Below are 18,202 nucleotides of genomic sequence, written 5' to 3' on the forward strand. Positions count from 1 at the left end.
TGTGAGAAAAATATTTCTTTAGGACCTGCTGGATCGGAATTATTACCAGTGGCTAGGTCCAAAGACTCACTCAACTTCAGTACAGCCCTGAAGAAGTCAAGGGTTTCACACCCATTTGACGAAACATTTTTTGGCTGGCCTATGAAGTAATACACCATTAAAAACAACACTTCAAGAAAGAACATTTGTTTTCATCTTTATCATCAACCACTGTTTATTTTTGTCTATCCACTTATTTGTGTGTGCACAGGGCCTGTTGTAATTCCCAGGATGTTTACCAGTCACCATGTGTCCTTTGCTGGTCACAGCGGTACAAAAGGGGGTGGTGATGGACGGAGCATCAGTACCAATCAAACACTCACACCCAGTCAACAGATCTGGGTTTGATCCATCACCGTTCTTTAGCCCACTCTGCCACCCCAGTTCAGACATGGCCATATGCAAATCAGTCTGACCCTGTGCCTCATGGGAACAGTCCAGCCCGAACTGCCAAGCCATGCCTTCCCTGGACCGGAAACAAGCTTCCTAGGACCGGTTTCTGGCATTTCAGCCGTCTTCAGCCAGGCTTGCTTGAATCCAGTGGCAAAGTGAGCAAGGGACTCACGTCTGAGCATACCCTGCCAATTTATGGCGAACAAAGCGGTACAAAAGGGGGTGGTGATGGACGGAGCATCAGAACCAATCCATCCTTTGCTGGTCACAACATGAAATAGTTCAATAGTTCAGCATCAAAAGCATCAGACTTCCGTTTTCTCTTCTGACGAACAAGCACTTGATCTCCTCTAGTGAACGCAACGTCTTTTGCATGTCAACGCCTTTTGTAATCTACATTCAGCATTGGATTGAACTTGAGATTCAAGGCTGCTTTGATTTAACTGTATGTAATTTTGTCAGTTCGTGGCATTTTCTTTACTACTTCTTTTACACCTTCACCAGCAAGATTCTTCAGGTACTTGATAATCGCATCAATGAAATGACTCTATCCAGCCAGTCCATATGTCTCCAATATTCAGCTTTTTGGCGATATCGAATGGCGTTGGTGGTTTCAAGAAGGCGGCGGTATTGTAATCATTTATGAGATTGGCTTGCGCTGAGGGTGGAATTCTCCCCAACACTGTCTGCTGTCCGCTAAGACCTGCTTCATCCATACCATCTCTAAGGCCCTGTGACGTGCTGGCCCATGGGTCATCTTGGACAGTCTGTGGAACCTCGACCTCCCTTTTGGTCTCAATGGGAGTCATTTGTTTTCAGGAGACTTTTGAAGTTGTTCTAAACCACCACCCGGCAGCTTTGGTGGTGTGCCGCTTCGAGTATGGACGGCTAAACAAGTCCAACCCCGGGTGCTTCCTCTGGGGGTCACTTCCCCCAGTGCTGTGACACGATGACTCCACTTTCCTCAGTTCTGGTAAGTAGATGACCATTTCTTGTATTTGAATTTCGTCGATTGTGTCTGTACTGCCTGCCGCCTGGTTGATCTCTGCCTCGCAGCTCTTATGTTCGCAATGTTAATTTGCAATTTGCTATCACTATTTGCTACTCTTTTAAAACCTGGTTGTATCGACCTATAGTGTTATCACTCTGTATGGTATGGCTTTGAGTTGTGTGGTGCGCGGAACCTCTTTGCGGCCTTCTCAGCAGGTTCTCTGCCAGAGACAGGTAGACTTCTCAGCAAAGCTTTTGTTATCATTAAATGCTTTACACTGACTGGGGCTGCTGTTTGATTCCACATACGCAAATGTCGATTGCACACTTCGACGGAGGCACATGTGGCATTCACGCGCAATTTGCTGGGCAACTGCATACTCTCTAGGAGAGCACTGTCAATCTTCGGGTTATTTGCCCCCATCTTGTCAACAATGGCAGTGTCCTCCCCAGCCTGGTACTTGCAATGACTACACCGCACACAGAGCTTAGTATAACACGTCTTAATTCTACTGCGTCTAACTGCAAACTAAACGTTCTAAACCTGCACTCACTCCACTCCTCTTGAATGCTTACGTCACAGTTCTACGGAGTTAATCAGGAGCCACAAGGGTTCTGGTACTGCAAACTCGCACTCCATTACAAACGTGAATGCCTTATAGTCAATTGCAATATAGGGAGCGACTACCCAAACAAAATAGGTTGTATCCATGTAGTCAGATATAATCTCCTTGCGCAAAACTGGTACTTTTCATAGTGCCCGACTACGCAGCCTGATATCTTCATCTTAAAACAACCACTTCCATAGCAGTTTCGGTATTAATTCCTTCTAATTCCATCACAATAGAATCCCATGCTAGTCAGATGCTGGAAGAACATAACTCCTGTTCCAGTTTTCGATCCTTTTCCCCTGGATTTCTTAGCTAAACTTATGAACTGATTAATGCCTTTATCGCTCTAATAGCAGTGATGGGATTTGTTTGCACCTCAGAAATAAGTGAAAAACCGCAAAAATATCACTACATGTGATTTACACTGCAGTTGATCATAGAGAAGAAACAGTTGTTGTAGTAGCTTGAACTCAAGTGGACAAACAAGCTGGATCCCCCTGCAAAACTAGCTTGGCTGATGCTCGCTTGTGAATTAAAACATGTTTAAAAAGGAATAAGGTCACCTAAGAAGTATATTCTTATTTTAAAGGAATTGCAAAATCATACGCCTGCAAATCAAGGGCCCATACACTCGTTAACCTTGGTGGACTTTTTTCATATTAAAATTGAAGCATTGCTTCTCACCATGACGGCACTTGGAAAAGCATTTCAACCCACGCTGGTCTGATTTTTCTGCCTAGATTTTGCCTTTTTTGAACATTATGGCTGTTTAGTTTTCCTTGAGATTCACCTGGGTGTTCCATGACTTTTGTCCTTCTTGAGATTTGAAAGCAATTGGCCCGCTAATTTCTTGGTACATCTGGTAATGCCCCAACACATCAGCAAAACAGGATGTAGTTCCACTATACTACTTCTCAAAAAATTCTCACCCTGTATCTGGGAAAGTTATCACCATGTATACTTAACTTTGTTACCGCTATAAAAAAAAAATTGAGTGAATAAAAGAAAGTGTTAATATTTACACATCATACTTAATGCAACTAGTAAATCAGTAAAACTGTTGTCTGGGCATAGGTTGTACCTCATTAATCCCAGTTTAACACCAAAAAATAACAATAAGCAACAGAAAGATGAAGTCAACCTTTGCAAAGGACCTTCCACTGCACAGCAGCACGAGTAACTGCGTTTTAAATAACATTTGACCCGTTTAAGCTAGAAACAAACAGTTTAAAACCTGACAAGCTGTCTCTTTCTTCCATAAGATCATATGTTCTGTCAGCAACTAGAGAGAATAACATTTGCGGTGTGTGTGCAAAAGCAATGTCCACCAAGTCATTATTCAACCTCACAAAAGCCGGCGCAAATGGCTGATGAAAAAAATTGTCTTAAAAGGACAATCCTCTTTTACTCCTTCCAGATTAGAAAATTAAATGGCTATTTTTACTCCAAGAGAGAGAAGCAAGAATGGCATGCTAAATGAGTTGAAAGGTTTATTATACAAACCAAGGCTCACGAATGGGGTCTTGAAAGGATCTAATGAGAGAGAGCAAACGAAAAGCAGGAGCAGCCTTGCCCAGTAAGAAGGTGAACATTGGAGCTGTGGAGGGTAGTGAGGGTGCTTCCCCATATCCAGCCCCCTCATCAACCTATGCCTTTTGTAAACAAGGACTACATTGAACGTTGCCGAACAAAAGACACTCTGTGTAGGTATAAACATGTTTTTTTAGATACATTATCTGTTCTACCTATTGTACCTGGACAGTACAACCAACATTTCTGATTTCAGTTAAATGAAAGTCACCCAACGGAAAAAGCACCCAGCAGCGCAACGTTAATCTCCGGGAGAAGGACCAAGACCAGGATTTGTTTGAGTGGTCTTCCGTAGCCCTTAGCCATGAGCAGGAGTGTCGGAGGTCTCCTAAGCATCATCCTGTGGAAGTCTTGGACTATTTTGTTTGTCTCCCTGGGTGGGAGTGGGGTGTGAATGAAGGGTTATGGTCTGGGCCGAATGGGGATCCAGCCTCGGAGGATAATGTACCTCCTACACATCTCAAATATGATCTCATAAAAAGCTTATAATTGCATGTAAATAATCTCACCAATGAATGCTGCTAACCAGAACATCCTTGTGAATTTCAATTTTCCACTCTAATCCTTTCCAAGACTGTTCGTGAGAAAGCTGCTCTTCCAGAAGCCAGTGTGTACTCATGATTAAACTGCTCCTTAAAATTATCCTTACCTTAATTTATAACGGTGTACATTAATTTCAGAAATCTGTTTGAGGCTTGATAAATGTGTGTGGTACAAGCCAATATGTTAAAGCTTGCTTTTAAAGTTTTTCTTAAATGCCTTTTGTCTTTCAGAACAATGCTTTTCCCATTCCATCCAGTCTGGCTGTATGATCCTGCTCTTCTTCATCAATGGTGAGACATCTGCCTGATTCAGGTACTCAGTCTCTCCTCTGTGGTACCAGTCTGGGCCCAGTCATGGAATGCACGGCAGCGGAGTCACGTTCTAGTTCAAATTCCTTACCGCTTTCAGCGCCTCAGCCTGCACAGCCTCGAAAGAAACGACCAGAAGACTTCAAACTAGGCAAAATATTAGGAGAAGGTTCTTTCTCAACAGTGAGTGTTTTGCCTGCATTTTTCTGATTAATTATAATGTCTTTAAAAATTAAATGGACCAATTTTTGTAATCCACCAGAAATTAATGCACTCTTTGTAAATCTCTAAGGATATGTTTTGCCAATTGGTTTCAAAAACTGTAATTGTATTTTACTTACCTAGATTGCCAACTTCATCTCAGACTTTTTCCAGAGTTGTGGCCACGTTTTGCCTAGTTAGTATTGTGCTGTTGCTTGCTGTCATTTTAACAGACAGCAACAATCTTTATGTAGGGATTGAATAAAGATTGTATTTTGAAATGGCAATAAATGTACATTTTAGGGGTTATATTACCTAAAATGCAAAATGAGAGAGGATGTAAAGAAGGAGCATGGTTTTTCAGCTTGTCTGAAGGTACACATTTGCACAATGGTATATAGTGATTTGACCGAGTGCTGCCACAACTTTGCGTTTGTGCAATAAATGGGTCTGGTCGGCTCATTAACATATGAAAAAATGTTTTTGGAGGTCAAAACATTTTTGCTGCCAACCTTGAAATGTTAAATACGGTTCTTTCATAAAGTAATTTGGGGTCACGAGTACCTACTAAAAGATCTCTCCAAAAGCAATAAGAAGTAAAACCTTGCTACATTCCAGGTCACTATGTTAGCTAGGAATTGGTGATTAATGTGCCCTCTAGTTTTGGGAAGTTCCATCAAAGCTTGGTTAGACCATGGTTTTTAGTTTTGAAACTCTCAATAGTAGGACTTTCCTTATGAGTGAAGGATGATGCCTATTTTGAAGCAGTCCAGATCGTTAGGAAAATCTGTGTAAATGTTTTAAGCCTTGTGCAGAAGATGGTCGTAAGTAGCCAGACACTCTGGGGAAATAAGGTAACTGAGCTCCTAGACACTTTCCATTTTATTCTGGCAAATTCCCATTAAATGTGCATCACTGTTCCTTAGAGATATTGCTGTCCTCTTAAGCAGTTGGCCCTAATAAGAACTGCAACATAATTTCTCCTGAAGTGAGTGTTGGCAGGCTGCTCCCTACTGTCCTCAAAGTACATTGTCTTGCTGGAGCTAAGAGGCCAGTCCACCGATGCAGTTCACCAAGACACCCAGTGATGATTTGTGGTGGTCGTTGGTACCTAGAATGGAGGTAAATCTGCAAACCGAGCGCGTCCGCTGTGGTCTGCCACGCCAATGCCTGATGTTGATGCTCTTTGACTAAGTGTACCCTGGGTTCCTGCTAACCAGGTACCCAGGGCCTATGTTGTTTCCCTAGAACAGTACCTCTGCAACCCCAATTGGCACCTCTCTGGCCACATGCAAGTCCCCTGTAAAAGGTAGCATGGGTACCAAGGACACTGTGACCAGGGAAGGCCCCTAAGGACTGCAGCACCTATTGTGCCACCCTTCTGGGTTTGTTGAAGGTTCCTGCGCATCTTGAATCGGCATAGATGATACGACTTTGAAGCTGGCTGCCAACACTCGAACGACATTTCCCTCAATCCTTGTCCCTCTCTGTAGCAACAGATGGACCATGCTCAAGAGGTTGTCATTTCTTGTGAGCAGCTAGCATAGAGTCTTCATATCTCCTGCAATCTTTGGTAAGAGAGAAAAAAAAAATACTTAGTCTTCCTCTACCATAGCACATTTGAATTTTAGGAACCCATGGACTCAGTGTTGCTGCTTGAGTCTAATGGTGTGTGAAGTATAATGTCTCACAACTTAGGCCCCGATTACGATGAGGGACGGTCGGAGGCTTTCCAAGCCACATCATGGTTTGTTTCGACCGCCGCATTACGATGCAGGCGGTCGAAACAGAAACGGGCTGGTCATTCAGGCTAGATTCCGACGGGCTCAAGGAGCCCGTCGGACCGGTCGGAAATCAGCACGTAATACCAATGGACGGCTTTTCCACCATTGGGATTACGATGTCGGTTTCTGACAGACTTTTCATGTCCGGCTCTCCGACATGGAAATCCTGTCAATGTGACATTGAGGGCCCCTGGCAGGGCTCCCTTCCCCCTGCAGCCTCTGGTTGGGGGCCGAGGGGGCACTTATGGTGCCCCACTGTGAATCCCTGCAGCATGTGCCAGGTACCATTAGTTGCCTGCCACACGCTGTAGGGATTCACACAAACTGCTATTACCCTATGGGAGCTTGTGCTAAGGCCGGTGTACGGCCGCAGCACAAGCTCGCATAGGGAAATGGGAGTTTGCGGTCGCATTGTACTTGGGTATGCAGAACTGCCGGCCAATGGTCAGGCGGTTGCCATACCGATACAGTCTACCCTACATCGTAATAAGGCCCTTAGTGTACTATAAAATAAAATACTTCACTTGCTCCTCACTTTGGCCTTAATTACAAGTGCCTGTAAAATACAGTGGCCCCAGTAACCGGAGGTATACGGCCCATCGGAATTACACGTTTTTTTCCAAATCTGAAATCTCTATGTGAAAGACAAAGAAAAATATGCAATGAAACATTGATTTCCACTTGTTGACTTTTCACTTTTCTCTGCACCAAAACATGCAGCCTTCAAGGTGAAGCCTAATTTTGGCGCTTCTGCTGAATAGGTTAATGACAGTCTGAGTTCTTCAGACCAAAAGTGGTGAACCGTAAAAAAATGTTCGAGGCATGTGGGCTGCTGAATTCATATCTGTGCATAGATCGCCGCCTAGTGTTGGGTCCGGATGTTTGCACGTTGTTGTCCTGGAAGAGTCTTCGAAGTATCCTTGGATAGGTGACTCCTCCCATGGACTACAGTGCGCATGGGCATCCTCTCCATCCTCAGATTGTTTTTTTCCGCCATTGGGTTCGGATGTGCTATCTTAGCTCAAGTTAGGAAAAACTTTTGTCGAGGCCACAAGGCCTTTAGTTCGCGTCGGTACTGTTTATCGATCGGGTTTCGATACTTTTTGTTAGTTTACTAACTTTCAGCACCGACTTTGTTCGCATTTGCCTGTCCATCGACTCTACTTCGACGATGGAATCCAGGACGCCATTCAAAAGGTGTCCGGTATGCAATGCGAAGTACCCACACATCGACGTCCATCCGGTGTGCAACAAATGCCTTTCGCCGGACCACGACGAATCGACATGTATGGCCTGTGCCCGGTTCCGTTCAAAGAAGACTCTGCGGAATCGTCGAGCGGCGAGGCTCGAAGCGCAGCACGCGGCACCGGCCCCAGCTGACATCTTCGACGAGGCTGACGACGTCGAAGAAGTAGAAGTCTTACCCTCCAGTCCCGTTTCCGAACACGAACACGAACCCGGATCGGACGAGGCCGACGAGTCACTCTTCCACAGAGGTGAAGACGACACCGAGGTAGGAGACGACGAGGAGGCCTTAGGAGCCGAAGAGAGTAGCTCCGATGATGAACAAGGCCTACCTGTTCAGACCGAAATTTCACCAGCGCCACAGACTATGGCTCCGGTCGAGGGATCGCCTTCGGGCCTTACCCGAGACCTATCACGCAGTCCTTCGGCCCCGCCCTCGGGCCCGGCCTCGGACGTTCAGCGGCAGCCATTACCGCTTAAGCCAGCTGGTTTCCCTTCCACGAAACCGAAACCGAAAGCTGCTCAGGTTCCTACGAAACCGAAACTGAAAGTGGCGCTAGTCGGATCGAGGCCTTCAACACCTTCGACGCCAGCGCACCGGGTCGGCACCGACCGCACCAAGAGAGACTTCGGTGCCGAACTCGAGACGGGCGACATGGGAGTCGACAAACGGAAGAAGGTCATCGGCGCCGACAAACCTGCCCGGTTACCGGCGTCGACGCCACCGACACCGAGGGCCGTCCCGCCTGCTACGCCTCGCAGCACTCCCTCGACGACACCAAAACCTCACGTGTCGAAGACGTCGACGGTGATCTCCGCACCTCGACTCGATGCGCCACGGGCGCAGAAGATATCTGCAGCCGCCTCGACGACCCTGGCGGGGGCCACGACCTCTAAGGCGCCCCGAGTACGGCCTGGCGCGATGCCAGGCTGCAGATCCAAGGACGCCCTCCAGGACCCGTCGGGTTCCGGTTCGGCTCCGGCGGTTTCGTCGGTGCCGACCAGCATTACCTTCGGCTTGCCTCCACCCACAATCCCGAAGGCGTTTCAACTCAGGACACAGGTCACCAAAACTGCGGTTACACCTGTCGAGCCGTCTCCGTCACACGTCATCGACGCCGACACTGGCAGGATGATTCTCCACGGCCGAAGGATAACTTCGGAACCGCCATTGGAGCCTTTCAGGATCCCGCTAAAGAGGAAGCTGCCTGTGGACTCAGAACCTCTCCTGTATGAACCCTTCTATTCACCCTACCAGGACCCACACCGGGCCTCCCCCACACGCTCCGACACGGATGCATTGGGGGACTACTTGGATGAACAAGTCCCCTACCATGTGGACACGGACCCTGATGACCAGCAGGACCCTGACCAAACTTGGGGCGACCCTGCAGACCCCAGTGCACCTCTTGATGCACAGGACACACAACTATATGGGCCAAAAACATCACCCACAGAGGATACTGCGGCGTTCAACGCTCTGATTGAACGTGCGGCAAACAACCATGATGTACAGCTTCACTCTGATATCATCGAAGATGACTTTCTAATGGACACCTTTGCATCCTCAGAAAGACATGTAAAGACTCTGCCAATGTTGAAGGGGGTCCTCAAGCCAGCCACTGACATTTTCAAGGAACCCACCAGGGCACGAGTGATAAACCCCAGGATCGATAAAAAATACAGATCAGCACCTGGGGATCCTACTTACATCAGAGGCCAATTACCACTCGACTCCATCGTTGTGGCGAATGCCCGCAAGAGGGCACACTCGCAGACAACGGGTGACGCTCCTCCCCCGGACAAAGAGTCCAAGGTGCTAGAGACCTCCGGCAAGCGAGTTGCCGCACAAGCTGCAAACATATGGCGCATAGCTAACACTCAAGCGCTCCTCGCTCGCTACGATAGAGCGCACTATGACACACTGGAGCAACTTCTTCAGCACCTCCCTGACCCCTACAAAGAAGGTGCAGAAATCCTTATCAGAGAGGGACAGCTACTCACAAATGCTGCCATTAAATGTGCACTAGACGCTGCAGACACGGCTGCCAGGGCCATCAACACTAGCGTCATCCTACGACGTCACGCCTGGCTACGTATCTCAGGATTCAAGCCTGAGGTACAAAACAATATACTTAATCAGCCCGTCAACCCCGACTTTTTGTTCGGACCTGAGGTTGACACCACCCTCGAGAAGATAAAAAAGGACACGGACACTGCAAAGTCCATGGGCGCCCTACAAACTCAGTCCTTTCGGAGCGGCTCCTTTCGTCGCCCCGGAAACAAGGGGGCAGGTAGAGGACAGGGGTCACAACAAACATATAACAAGGGTAATACGCAGACCACCTACGATAAGAACACCCGAGGTGGCTATCGTGGCTCCAGTACCAAGGGCAGAGGACGTGGCTACGGCAACACCAGGTCCTCCCCCAAGAACAAGCAGTGACGCCCTCTCCCTTCCTCCCGACCACATAACACCTGTCGGGGGAAGGCTACAACGGTTCCTGTCCACGTGGAACTCCATCACCACGGACAGGTGGGTCAAAGATATTATAAAACACGGTTACTGTCTGGAGTTAACTTCCACTCCACCCACAATACCACCAAGAAACCGTCCTATGTCCTCAGAGCACTTAACGCTCTTACAGCAAGAGGTAGAAAGTATGCTTCTAAAAGGCGCTATCGAGCTCGTACCCATCCACGAGCAGGGCACGGGGGTTTACTCCCTCTACTTCTTAATTCCAAAAAAGGACGGGTCGCTCAGGCCTATATTAGACCTGAGACCCCTGAACCAGTACATTCTTTCAGAGCACTTTCACATGCTCACTCTACAGCAAGTCCTTCCGCTTCTCAAGCAGGGAGACTTCCTAGCATCACTGGACCTCAAGGATGCGTACTTCCACATACCCATCCACCCCTCACACAAAAAATACCTCAGGTTTACTGTTCAGGGGCAGCACTATCAGTTCAAAGTCCTTCCCTTCGGCGTGACAACAGCGCCCAGGGTTTTCACGAAGTGCCTAGCTACGGTGGCAGCACACTTACGGAGGCAGCATATACACGTCTACCCCTACCTAGACGACTGGCTCGTTCAAGCGAAGTCGGCCCAGCAATGTGCAAGCCATATGTCCCGCACCATTCACCTTCTTCACAGTCTGGGATTCTCACTAAATTACCCAAAGTCCCATCTCCAGCCCGCACACGTACAACAGTACCTGGGCGCGACTATAGACACTCTGGCGGCCTCAGCTCAGCCAAGTTTAGTGAGGATCAACAGCATACAACTGCTGATCTCCAAGTTCAAACACAATCACTCGCTTCCAGCGCGAGTGTTTATGCAGTTGATAGGCATGATGGCCTCCTGCATCTTCATAGTCCCGCACGCGAGATTACATATGCGCCCACTTCAGGAGTGCCTAGCACGTCAGTGGAATCAGGCTCAAGGACAGTTGAAAGACCTAGTGTTGGTGAGCGGTCGGGCATACAACTCTCTGCATTGGTGGAATCCACAAAACCTTTGCAAGGGGCGACCGTTCCAAGAGCCTGTTCCACAAATAGTACTGACAGCGGACGCGTCTCTCCAGGGATGGGGAGCTCATGTACTACACTACACAGTGCAGGGACTATGGACGACACAACAGAAGAAGATGCACATCAACCTTCTGGAACTGATGGCAATCTTCCTGGCCATGAAGGCTTTCAAAGTACATCTGTGCAACAAGGTCGTGTTGATCCGGACGGACAACATGACCGCAATGTACTACATACAGAAACAGGGAGGGACACACTCTCCACAGTTGTCTCATCTGGCTCAGAGCATGTGGAAGTGGGCCATTCAGAGGAACATGTTCCTCATGGCAGAACACCTCCCCGGCAAGGACAACCAGATGGCGGATCTGCTCAGCAGACACAGCCACCAGATGCACGAGTGGGAGTTACACCCATCAGTACTCCAACCGTACTTCCAGCAGTGGGGTCACCCAGAGATAGACCTATTCGCGACAAGCGAAAACGCAAAATGCCAAAGCTTCGCCGCCAGATTCCCACATCCGCAGTCGCAGGGCAATGCGATATGGATGAACTGGTCCGGCAGATTTGCGTACGCTTTTCCCCCAGCACCGTTGATACCGCTGGTGGCTCGCAAACTCCGACAACACTCCCTGACACTCGTCCTAGTTGCTCCCACGTGGGCACGCCAGCCGTGGTACACCACCTTCCTCGAACTTTCCGTGGTACCGCATCAAAGGCTGCGGATCAAACCCGCGCATTTGACGCAGAACCATGGAGAGGTTCAGCACCCAGATCCGCAACAGCTGAACCTGGCGATCTGGCTCCTGAAGTCCTAGAGTTTGGCTATCTCAATCTGCCACCTGACTGCATGGACATCATCAAGGAGGCCAGGAGACCCACTACAAGAGCTTGCTATGCAGCCAAATGGAAAAGGTTCGTCATTTATTGCGGTAATAATGACATTAACCCGCTGGACGCATCCATCCACGACATCATATGTTACCTCTTACACCTATACCGATGCAATCTGGCGTACACCTCTATACGTGTCCATTTGACCGCAATATCAGCCTATCTGCAAACCAGGCAGCACCTCTCTCTATTCAGAGTGCCTGCCATCAAAGCATTCTTGGAAGGACTCAAACGAGTCATTCCACCTAGTCACCCACCGGCTCCAATGTGGAACCTCAACTTGGTCCTCACACGCCTGATGGGTCCACCCTTTGAACCTCTACACTCATGCGAGATTCAATTCCTTACCTGGAAAGTAGCCTTCCTGGTAGCGATCACTTCCCTAAGAAGAGTTAGTGAACTCCAGGCACTAACCGTTCAAGAGCCATTTATTCAGGTTCACGCCAACAGGGTCGTACTACGTACCAACCCCAAATTCATGCCCAAAGTAATATCGCAGTTCCACATGAACCAGACTATTGAACTGCCCGTTTTCTTCCAAAACCCACAAACTGTTGCAGAGCGGGCATTACATACACTAGATGTACGGAGGGCCCTCATGTACTACATCGACAGGACTAAACCCTTCAGGAAGACAAAACAACTATTCGTTGCCTTTGCCCCACACCACAAAGGTAACGCCATCTCCAAAGCAGGGATAGCCAGATGGATAGTTAAGTGTATTCAAATCTGTTATCAAAAGGCAAAACGCACATTAACTATTCCACCACGAGCCCACTCAACACGCAAGTTGGGGGCTTCCATGGCCTTCCTAGGAAATATTCCCCTGCATGATATATGCAGAGCAGCCACATGGTCCACTACACACACATTTACAAAACACTATTGCGTAGATGTGCAGTCAAAACAGCAGGCAGCTGTAGGACAGGCTGTTCTCAAAACACTTTTTCAGACCGCTGCAGCTGGCACGGGTAGCCGCCGCCAATAGAGGGCACTGCTATGTATTCTATGCACAGATATGAATTCAGCAGCCCACATGCCTCGAACTGAATATGCTACTTACCAGTATGCATCTGTTCTTGGCATGTAGGGCTGCTGACATTCATATCGCCCTCCCTCCTCCCCGGCGCCTGTCGCAGCTGCAGCTCTCAGAATTATTGCAAGCATGGTCATCACTTTCTGTATCTACTCCATCACTGCCACAATGGCGAAAAACAATCTGAGGATGGAGAGGATGCCCATGCGCACTGTAGTCCATGGGAGGAGTCACCTATCCAAGGATACTTCGAAGACTCTTCCAGGACAACAACGTGCAAACATCCGGACCCAACACTAGGCGGCGATCTATGCACAGATATGAATGTCAGCAGCCCTACATGCCAAGAACAGATGCATACTGGTAAGTAGCATATTCAATTCTGGGTTCCATTTGCTGAGAATCTTTCGTTTTCAAGGCTTTGCATTATATGATTGTAGACCTGTATGAATAATGTGGAGAAATTAACTGCAAGTACCTGAATCCAGCATGCTGGTTTTTGTAAGTTAGGACTGACTGAAGGGGCCAGACATTTAACAGGGTCTACTGGGCATCTTCGTCGAATACATAGTCTCCATGAGGATATTTCCTGAGCTTAGACCCCATCTACCACCACACCTCCAGTAGTCCCTGCTCACCTAGAGTGCAATGTTTCCTCATATATGATTATGGCTGGAGCCTGCTTCACCACTCTGAGACAAAACAAAATGGTAGCTAGGGGTGGGTACACAATCTGTGGACTTGTCCCGAATGCATAGAAGGTTTGGTGATTTAGGGGTTTGGGTCTTTTTTCGTTTTTTGTGCTCAATGTAGAATTGCTAATATGTAATAGACATGTTTTCGCTAAAGCCTTAGATAATGTAATCAGAGGATTGAGACGATGTAATTTGGAATGGAACCTATCACTAAATGTGCTGTAAATAGCTGTAACTGACGCTCTTTATTGCTGAGGTAGCCTGCCACGGTACCCCTGAATGTCTGGAATTTCACATTAGCTGGACCTCACATGCCTTAGTGGCATAGCTAAGCGTTGCTAAAGCCTTAGCCGGTTCATCCCTGTCCTTCTGTCTCCGATTGTGTTGCACACTAAATGTGTTATGCTGACTTGTCTGCTAGTTCTGTGTATTTTGCTGATGCTTATGTCTCCAGTGATGGAGGAGGAAGGAAAGTGGTGCTGGTACTTTAATTGGGCCCCACCATTAGGGGTGGGGCACGTAGTCTACTGATATATCATGAGAAACATATAATTTGAAGCCACTATTGTATACAGGAATGTGTCAAAGAACAAAATGCAAAAAAGATTGCGGTTTGTTATTTTTTCTCTGTTTGCAGTTACTGAAAGCGTTTTAAACAAGCATTAAAAATGCAATAGGTATCGCCTTTCATTAAGTTCAAGCCATTTGCTTTGCTATACAATACCATTAGCAAAGCAAATGGCTTTAACTTAATTAAAGGCGAGACCTATTGCATTATTAATGCTTTTTATTTTTACAGTCCTTTCCTTGATGTCCCGGCTGCAAGTGTGTTGAGAGCCACAGGAAATGGTATGTTTGTCAGACTGATACATAAGAGTGGTGGCAGTGATGGAATTATAAATGACATTCTTGAGTAACCCTTGTTCCACATTGCATTTACAGCGTGGCTTGTGGAAGGTGTCACCTTTACATCAGAAGGGAAATGCTCAACCTATCCATCTAGACCCTCACGTGGCGTAGTTAAGTTTTTACTTGGAGACAATGTGGGACTGCTTCAAGGCAGTGTTCGCGGTGGCACAAAATGTGAGCTGCTGCGCCACATAATTATTTCTGTTAAACTCCGAATACCAGTTAAATGTTGCTCATACGGTTTAGAAGTACAGACTGTGTGATTTGTCCTTGCAGGCAAACAACCCTCAAGCCCATGAAATGGCTGCCACTTTTCTTTGATGCCCCCTCCCCCACCCAAACCCCTATCCCCAAACAGCAGAGTAAACAAAAGTTTAGTCCAGCAGGACACTCCAATCTCCATCCACCCCCAGGCCAGATAAGGCCGCCTAGTTGCCATGGAGACCAAGGGCTCTCCATCACAGGCTTCGGACCTTTCACTGGTTCCTGCGGCCGGAAAAGGCGCACTCCTGGTTACCATGGCACGTTAACTAGGGCTGTGGGGCTGTCTCTGTGGCAGTATTCGCATTGTTGGGCTACTAGGTGTTTCAGGCGTTTTTTATTAAGGAAGGGGGATGGGAAAACGCATGGTCATGTTTTCCTCATCATATGCGCACATCTTCCTGAGTAGAGGTGCACATCAACACTGGTGGTGCAAAACTTTAATTTGCCAGTGCTTTTTTCGTTCTAGTCATTCTAGAACATTTTTGGGGGCATTCTGGTGTGTTTCAGCTAGGTCTTCGGGATACAGTAATATCTTTTGTCTGCACCATTAGGATTACAATTTTCTTTTGATGTGCATTAAAACTGAAAAGGGTTTCTTGACCTGTTGTGCATGTTGGCCCGTCCTGTACACAGCGAAGCTCACAAGTTGAAGCCCGACTTCATTTTAACTCTGTCCCAAGACCAGGGGGCGGGAAAACAAAGCACTGCATCAGCGTAAGAGTGATTCTAGCACTGCATGAGCGGATGAAAGAAAAGCATCAACGAAAGAGATAACTGCGCAGGAGCCTGACAGTACTGCATGAGAGATACATCTACGCTGCGCGCGAGCAACTGCCCGCACTGCCTGAGACACCTTGCACTGCCTGGAAGTGTCTCTCCACACTGCAGGAGAGACAGTAGTACAGGCGAGAGACCACGGTTAATATAAAAGCCAGACTGCGCTTCTGCGGAGAGACAGTGGCACTGCAGGAGAGAGACATGCTACACTACAATAGAAAGGGGGCTGAGCTCCGAATTTTATGAGACCTCAACACTACTTGAGAGAGATCCTCCACACTGAAAGAAACAGCCCTGTATTGGAGACAGTGCCACATTTTAAGAGACCTCAGGACTGCTTAGGAAAAAGTCATCCAGCACTGAGACTGAGTGAGGGACATACTCTCTCCTGCGTGAGCATTATACGAAGCGTGTCTCGATCATGTCTATTTCATTTCATTACAACATTAGATATGAAAATAAATAGTAACTGCCAAGCGTATCATTTTTTTTCTAATTATTTACTTTTGAAGCGGCACCCACACTTTAGCTTAAGTTTTTTTATAGCTAAAGCGGGGCGTGCCACAATTGTAACCATAGGGGATTTTGAAGAGAAGCCTGCGAGTCATCCCCTGCATCACTGGCATCTGTAGTACCGTGGAGGCGGGGCACCAAGATGCCGTCAGCCGCATTTGTTGGTTTAAAGATTGAATTCAAAGAAATTGCAGTAAAAGATCACTGCAGCTGCTCGGCCTGCACGCATTGCATGCAGCCCTCGATGAATAAATACAAACGGACGCGGGAAGTGCAAATTCGCAGCACATAATTGTCAACACTTGCTACGCATCGAGAAGGAGATTTAGGATACAAAATCGAGCGAAGTTTAATTATTCTCCTCACAAAGAGCCACATAAACCATGCAGCGCTTGATTACCCGTTGCCATTTAAAATCACGTAAATCAGCGCTCTTAAAAAGGGTTTCAGCACCACTTCTCAGGGCTGTATATCCTATCCACACCCACTTCTACTCCCGTAGGAACCTCTTTTTACTCCCTCAAAATAAGGCAGTACAAGGCAGCACCTCCCCGTCTACCCCGAGGATCGAGAGGCGTGGCTGCCGCAGCCACACACAGAGTCCCAGCAGTTGTATCCTACGCTTTACAGCACTGGAAGGGTTGTCTGCGAGAGGAAGTAAATGCTGTGCTATTGGAGCCCATCGTATCCCAAGCACTCGTGGGGTCTTGTGCGAGGACAAGGGTCCCTCCTGTGGCCTAGGGGCGGTTACCTTGGATGCTGGTCTGTTGAGACATGCTGCTGCAGCTGATGGTAAAGTTCTGACCTGGAAATGTACAAGCGGAGATCGCTGAGCTCAGCCACAGAGGCTGCTGCCGGCTGAACTTCACTGCTCCGCGACGCTGTTGCCTAGCAACTTGCAGCCAAGAGGACTCTTACTAGCGTATTGGTGGTACTTGATGACGTCATACACAGGGACTCTTGCCAGATCAAAGTATGTAGAGAGAACTGCATGCTGTTCTCGGAGGGAGAGATTATGGTTCAGCAGTGAGAGCTGCCGACTCGGGAGCTGCGGACCAGTGTTCGAGCCTCGTGGTCGGCTCAACACAATTATTAGAAAATACTTTAAATAAATGAATAAGTAAACGGACGCAATTACTATACATAAAAAAAGCAAATACTTTAAATTAATGAAAATGAACAAATAAACAGACGCAATTAGCAAATACTTTAAATTAACAGCTTGCCTCCACACTTGGCATCTGCTCAAAAGTCGGCAATTACAAACACAGGCTACAACCTCGCAGCGTGCTCAAAAGTCTCCAATTACAAAGGCAGGCTACAGCTGAAAAACAGATGGCACACTGCACTTCAATTAAAAGAAGTGCAAGCAGAACGAACTAACACTAAGTTAGGCGCCGCTGTATCAGAACTACACGGAAGTTAGCAAGTGACCAACAGCCAATAGAAAGAGAAATTACAACCCTACCACAAGTAAGCCAATAGCAAGCGGAAATTAAGCCAACATACAGATTACTTTAGGTCTCGCTGAGACAGCGCATGCGCTGCCAAAGCGAGACCTAAAAAGAATCGTATTTAAAATACTAGTTTCTCTCCGCTGACTGGCTCTCTCATTTGCTTGCTTTTTATTCAGTGTTTTCCTTCATCTTATTGCCTTTGACCCTCCCACGGACCAAAGGATCTTTACCATCCTTTTGATTAAATGACTTGTATTCTTCCACTGCTCACATTCAGGAAACTGCTTTTTAGGTCGAGCGCTCTAGGAAAACGACCTCTTGGAATCAATCTAGACTTTTCACACGCATCATTTAGCTTTTTGTCTATTGGGCTTTGCATGCGAAGACAGCACTCAATTGGGCAAAGGCGGGTGCATGTCCCACCT

General features: G+C 47.4%; 1 protein-coding gene across 1 annotated transcript in view; it reads left to right on the plus strand.

Annotated features, from left to right (window-relative positions):
• PDPK1 (3-phosphoinositide dependent protein kinase 1) overlaps positions 1-18,202 on the plus strand; it is a 227,115-nt gene that overhangs the window by 53,368 nt on the left and 155,545 nt on the right. The window contains exon 2 of the mRNA XM_085629270.1: positions 4,397-4,657. Coding sequence (XP_085485396.1) covers positions 4,454-4,657 — 204 coding nt within the window. The 5' untranslated portion in view covers positions 4,397-4,453. The remainder of the gene's footprint in view (positions 1-4,396; positions 4,658-18,202) is intronic.

Source organism: Triturus cristatus, chromosome 10 (assembly GCF_964204655.1).
Source record: "Triturus cristatus chromosome 10, aTriCri1.1, whole genome shotgun sequence".
NCBI classification, from domain to species: domain Eukaryota; kingdom Metazoa; phylum Chordata; class Amphibia; order Caudata; family Salamandridae; genus Triturus; species Triturus cristatus.